The 4,812-nt window shown below is 37.3% G+C and overlaps 1 protein-coding gene across 1 annotated transcript in view; it reads left to right on the forward strand.

Annotated features, from left to right (window-relative positions):
- The window catches only part of LOC106867415 (protein farnesyltransferase/geranylgeranyltransferase type-1 subunit alpha), a 12,415-nt gene extending 11,495 nt beyond the window's left edge, over positions 1-920 (forward strand). The window contains exon 7 of the mRNA XM_014912284.2: positions 342-920. Within this exon, the coding sequence (XP_014767770.1) occupies positions 342-467 (126 nt within the window). The 3' untranslated portion in view covers positions 468-920. The remainder of the gene's footprint in view (positions 1-341) is intronic.
- The last annotated feature ends 3,892 nt before the right edge of the window (positions 921-4,812 follow it).

Genomic DNA, 4,812 nt, shown 5'->3' on the forward strand with positions numbered 1-4,812 from the left:
TGTGACAAGGCTGACCCTTTGAATTACAGGCACAACAGAAACAGGAAGTAAGAGTGAGAGAAAGTTGTGGTGAAAGAGTACAACAGAGTTCACCACCATCCCCTGCCGGAGCCTCGTGGAGCTTTATGTGTTTTCGCTCAATAAACACTCACAACGCCAGGTCTGGGAATCGAAACCGCGAGTCCGCTGCCCTAACGACTGGGCCATTGCGCCTCCACGTATATATATATATATATATATCCATTCCATTCCAAGTCTTTGATGTTCTTGTATTTACCCTGTTTTCTCAAATTTGTGTTTCATTATTCTTTCTCTCTTTCTTCCGTTCTCTCCGTCTGCAGTTATGCGATTCTCTTGCTGTGCAGCATGATCCTGTCCGCCAAAATTACTGGAACTACGTGGCCAGGTCGATGAAACTGAGATTTAGTGAAGACACCAAAGATGAGAAAATGAACGAATCTAGCTAATAATAATAATAATAATGATGACGATGGTGATGACGACGATGAAGAATTCTAAGGTTTAATCAAAAATTTTTCGTTCTTTTTTAAATGATCACTTCTAAAAATATTCTCCTCTCACAAAAGAACATTTGTCGCTGAAGAGGAGGAGGTTAAAGACATAAAAAACAACAAAGTTTTGGCTAGAATTTTTTTTCCCTCTTTTTCTTTTGTGTCATTCCAGCATTCCTTCTAGACTAAATATTGGATCTTCAACCTCTCTCTTTCTCTCTCTCTCTTTCTCTGTCTTGTCGGTCTCCATACTTAAATACAGCAGCCAAAAATATGTGGACTGAGGTTTTTCTGCTTTTCTTTCTTTTCTATTTCTGCTTGAAGATCTGAGTTTTTATTTGTTTGTCTTGTTTTTATTTTGTATCTATTTAAAATGTTTACAGTATTAAAATTTTAACAGGAAGACAATACTGATTTTGCATAAAATAAATTGCAGTAAAACCATTTTAAAATTTTAACAAAAAGACAATACTGGTTTGCATAAAATAAATTGTAGTAAAACCATTATCCATCAGCCTCCATTGGCATTCTTAACAATGCCTCTAAGTCATATTATTACTGTTGTATTCTATGTAGGTTTGACAAACTAGAACAGTTTTGCTAGCAAGTACATGAAATTCTCTACACCATTAACTCCTAAGCAGTGTTGTAAAATATAACTAGGTGCATCGGGTGATTCCCTTTGGTCATGAATGACCATGGGATTGCACCTAGAAAGTTACCGGGCAAGGTTGCTTATGGAGGACCAGCAGTTGCCCAAGCATACCAGCCTTCCCTCTCCACACCACCAATGTTATCCAAAGGAAAGCAAAGGCTGATACTGCCTGGCACCAGTGACATCGTGACTCATTTCTACAGCTTAGTGAACTGGAGCAACGTGAAATAAAGTGTCTTGCTCAAGAACACAACACGCAGCCCGGTCCAGGAATTGAACTCACAACTAGGTGCATCATAAATATATTAAAAGTAGAAGAGTTGCGGTTTGTTTGTGGTATTGTGATACAGTAGTAGAGTAACAAATAAGAGGGAGAGTTTCTAACAATGCAAAACGGAAAAATTTAATAATCTTAATATTTCGGGCACAATTGCCCATCATCAGAAGTTAACATCTTAACCCTCTAGCTCTCTTCTCTGGTTCCTCCTTTAAGAACTTATCAGCAGTCAACTAGACTTGCATCCAGTTCTCATCAGTATACTGTACAACTTCTGAAGTGTCATAAAGCACTTTACAGTACCAATTTCTTCCCCCGCACCTCTGAACTTTGGAATTCCCTTCCACAGTCTTGTTTTCCTCTTCAATATGACCTTTAGTCTTTTAAGTCTAATGTACATCATCACCTATTAACTTCTGTCTAGTGTCCATTTTATTCTAGTAGCTCTTACATTTTCAGTGGTCTAATGATCTTGTAACGAGCAAATCCTTTAAAAAACAAAAAAAATCTGACCCAAATATTCTACCTGTTTTATATCTAAACTAGCTAGATCCTCGCATACCTATCCTACAACCATCATCAAGGTGGTGAAAACAAGTAAAACAAAAAAAAAACAAGTAAAACAAAAAAAAACAAGTAAAACAAAAAAAAAATGACACACACACACACACACACACTACATCCAAATATATTGCAGTCTCTCTTAACCGTCAATTATTTCAGCTACACTCCTGTTACATATTTACCCGCCACCCACCCCCAACCCCTGTATGCACCCACACACACTCAAAGCATACAGTTAGTTCTTTGTCCTCTCTTGCTATATACGTTTACCTAAGCTTTGTTAACAGCATTCTTTTATTCTGCAATACAAAAATGACAATTATACGTTCTACATTTCTTCACCTGGCAAATTGTCAAACCAGCGTCAAGCCTTCAATAGAATATTTCTTATGACGAGAAACTTTAACCCTTTTTGTTACTTTTTCTATTGAAATACAATCTTGTCTTCAATTAATTTTGAAAATAACAAAGAATTTGGTAAAATGTCTTCATCATGATCATCATCATTATCATTTAATGTCTGTTTTCCATGTTGGCATGGTGGAGACGAAATGGCACAGTGGTTAGGGCAGCGGACTCGCAGTCATGAGATCGCGGTTTCGATTCCCAGACCGGGCGTTGTGAGTGTTTATTCAACGAAAACACCTAAAGCTCCTCGAGGCTCCGGCAGGGGATGGTGGCGAACCCTGCTGTACTCTTTCACCACAACTTTCTCTCACTCTTTCTTCCTGTTTCTGTTGTGCCTGTAATTCAAAGGGTCGGCCTTGTCATACTCTGTGTCACGTTGAATATCCCCGAGAACTACGTTAAGGGTACACATGTCTGTGGAGTGCTCAGCCACTTGCACGTTAATTTCACGAGCAGGCTGTCCCGTTGATCGGATCAGCTGGAACCCTCGACGTCATAAGCGACGGAGTGCCAACCAACCGACCATGTTGGCATGAATTGGATGGTTTGACAGGATCTGCACCTGGTGGTGGTGGATGTTTAATTTTTACCTTATAACTTGTTTCAGTCATTAGACTGGCCATACTGGAGCACTGCCTTGAAGGGTTTTAGTTGAACAAATCAACCCCAGAACTTATTTTTTAAAGCCTAGTATGTATTTTATCAGTCTCTTTGCTGAACCGCTACGTATATATGCATATGCTTGCATATGTCACTATCTCCTTGCCTTGACTTCAAATGATAGTTGTAAATGGGAATCACTGTTAAGCAAGCAGAGTTCTTTCGTTACCAGCCTTACATGGAAAATATGTCCAGCCATTGGAGAAGTATTACCTCCCTAGGAAATAGGTAATGGGAGACGGCTGCAGGGGCTTCTGGCTGTAGAAAATCTGCCTCAAGAAATTCCAGCCAACACATGCAAGCATGATGAGAGAGTGGACATTAAAACAATGCTTCTACTGCAGCTGACGATGATGATGATGGTGATGACTACGTTGTTGGTGGTGGTCATGATCATGATGATGATGGTGTTGGTGATAATGGCAATGGTGATGATAATTATGATTATGATGATGATGATGGTGGTGATGATGAAACATTTGGGAAAAATGGAATATACAACATCGGTTTTTTATTTTCTGCTGGTTCTTTACCCATTTTATTTAATTTTTTTTCTTTCCAATCCTATATACATTAAAAAGAGAGTGAGTTCTGGTTAAGACACAGTTTATAATAGCCATCTAAGTAGCATACTTAATGTATATACACTGCTGATAGGTCAGCACTGCAGTATTTGTCCAGAGATAACATCTCTCATAGACTTGCTGTGTTAAAAAACACAATAAATATCAGAGAAAGCGAAGTAAAAATTCATTCTAGCAAGAGTCGAGCACTTATTCACAATATCAGTGAATATGTCTGTCACTTTTACATACATCAGAGATGAAAAATTCTCATCCAAATGTGTGTCTGGTTACAAGCATACACCATTGAAAATGACCCCTAAAAGGACAGAATGCATCTGGCATATTCACTGGCCCCTACTGAGATGAACTTTCGTCTCTCTCTGATATTTATTGGGTTTCAAACACAGCGAGTCTGTAACAGATGTTATCTCAGAACAAATACTGCAGTAGCTGGCCTATGAACTATGTAGACATTAAGTATGATACACAGATGGCTACTATAATTAAAAACTGCTTCAATTGCATATACAAGATTTTTACACAATATATATATATATAGATATATATATATATATATGTGTGTGTGTATGTATATATGTGTGTGTGTGTGTATGTATATATGTGTGTGTGTGTGTATGTATATATGTATGTATGTGTGTGTGTGTGTGTATATATATATATATATATGTAAGATTTCCTTATAAGTTACCTCCCGTAATCTGAATATTTATTTATCCCAAAACCCTGTACAATCTCGAGTAATTTCGTGTATTCTCATCCAAAACAGAGATGAGTACCATAGTTCCAATGTGGCAAGATTGATAATTGTTAAGAGATTCCGCTTTACATGAAACCATTGGTAGCGTCGTTAACCCACAAATAAAGTATATACATATATATATACACACACACATTTAAGATAATTTGAAATATAAGGTAAAAACCTTCAGTAAACATTAAAATTTCAGCTTGCTGTACAAAAAAAAAAAAAATAAAGAGTGTTGTACCATGCAGGAGGTTTGTATTTGTGTTTTGTAACAATGGAGGTAATTAAAGGTTTACCAAACACTATGTAGCAGTGCAGTGTAGATCGACTTGTGAGTGTGTGTGTATATATATCTATACATATATATTTATATATATACTGTTGTGTCTGGGGAGAGTCATTTT

The sequence above is a fragment of the Octopus bimaculoides genome, chromosome 22, assembly GCF_001194135.2.
Source record: "Octopus bimaculoides isolate UCB-OBI-ISO-001 chromosome 22, ASM119413v2, whole genome shotgun sequence".
Taxonomy (NCBI): Eukaryota; Metazoa; Mollusca; class Cephalopoda; order Octopoda; family Octopodidae; genus Octopus; species Octopus bimaculoides.